Below are 1,289 nucleotides of genomic sequence, written 5' to 3'. Positions count from 1 at the left end.
ATGTCGACAGAGCAGTCCGCTACCGACTTGCCGGCGCTGCACGGATGGTTACGTCACTTGAGCTACATTGAACTACATTGATCGGGAACAAGGATGAACATTCAACGTCTGAATTTAACGTGCGGGTAAAGCACGCAACATCCCCGTAGGTCATAACGTTGGCAATTTTGAGCTGGAATAATTTAGCAGGCAATGAAGACGGTATCATGCCAGGTGTCAGGCAACGTGGGACGATTGGGACTGCTGGCAGGGCTAGTAAATTCCGAAGGGGTGCAGCCACCTGTTGCCGACTGTGTTTTTAGAATGTTGGTACTAGGTCACCGAAGAGGAGAGGCCAGGGTTCAATTCCTCGTTGCGGTACCTAAGGAAGCCATGAAGAAGTTCATTGAAGCAGCCAGGGATGATGCCGCTAACATTCAGGAAGAAGTTTTGTTGAATAAACGCGGAAGATTCTACTGGCTCGAGATGTGCTCCAGAATTTTCCTGTGCAGTCCTTGTAATCAGACTAATACTTTAGGCGAAGCCCTGGCTATGCGGGATCTCAAAGACTATCTGGAGGCGACAGACCCTGGTAACGACTTCCCTCGTGTTTTGGATCAGATTTGCCGTGACAGCGTCGGTCGGTCAGTGCGGGAGTTGGGAAGGGCACTGACTAATGTAAGTGGCTACGTTAGTGAGGCTTTAGAGCATAGGGAGCCACTGGAAGTCATAGACTGCAGGCGCTTAACACCTGCGGAGCTGGCGGACGCGCGCGATAGTCTACCGAAAGAGTGGCTGCCGCTGTTGGCAGAACGAACCGGGCTGACTCGGAATCGGTGTTACCTGGCTGCTTCTGCTTTTACAGCAGGTGCCATTGTGGCTGCGGGGGTGATATACGGCCTGTTCCATTCCCGTAATTCACCTGCCGCCAATAGGACACTCAATACGAGCACCTTAACTGCCACCAGCGAGAATATCACCGCTGGCGGTTCGACCCTCTCGGACTTCGCATCCACAGCCGCCGCGAACACGGTGGAGCTTATGTTCGAGACCGGTTCAACGGCACAGTATGGCTCACCGAACATGACAGGCACTCCCACTGATCTTCACGCGATCGTCACTACCACCGGCCCGAACACCATCGTGACCAGTTTAAATTCTCGGACTTTCCATCCACAGCCGCCGCGAACACGGTGAAGCTTATGTTCGAGACCGGTTCAACGGCACATTATGGCTCACCGAACACGACAGGCACTCCCACTGATCTTCACGCGATCGTCACTACCACCGGCCCGAACACCATCGTGACC

General features: G+C 53.5%; 1 protein-coding gene across 1 annotated transcript; it reads left to right on the top strand.

The window, feature by feature from the left end:
* Positions 1 to 303: 303 nt before the first annotated feature.
* GNI_104980 (putative transmembrane protein) lies at positions 304 to 1,176 on the top strand (the record flags this gene model as incomplete). Its single annotated transcript, XM_011133005.1, has 1 exon — positions 304 to 1,176. The coding sequence occupies one exon, from the start codon at positions 304 to 306 to the stop codon at positions 1,174 to 1,176; it is 873 nt and encodes a 290-aa protein (XP_011131307.1).
* Between the last annotated feature and the right edge of the window lie 113 nt (positions 1,177 to 1,289).

The sequence above is a fragment of the Gregarina niphandrodes genome (genome assembly GCF_000223845.1).
Source record: "Gregarina niphandrodes unplaced genomic scaffold scaffold00022, whole genome shotgun sequence".
Classification (NCBI taxonomy): domain Eukaryota; phylum Apicomplexa; class Conoidasida; order Eugregarinorida; family Gregarinidae; genus Gregarina; species Gregarina niphandrodes.
The sequence above is the reverse complement of the archived record's forward strand: the minus strand, read 5'-3'. Positions and strand labels throughout refer to the sequence as shown.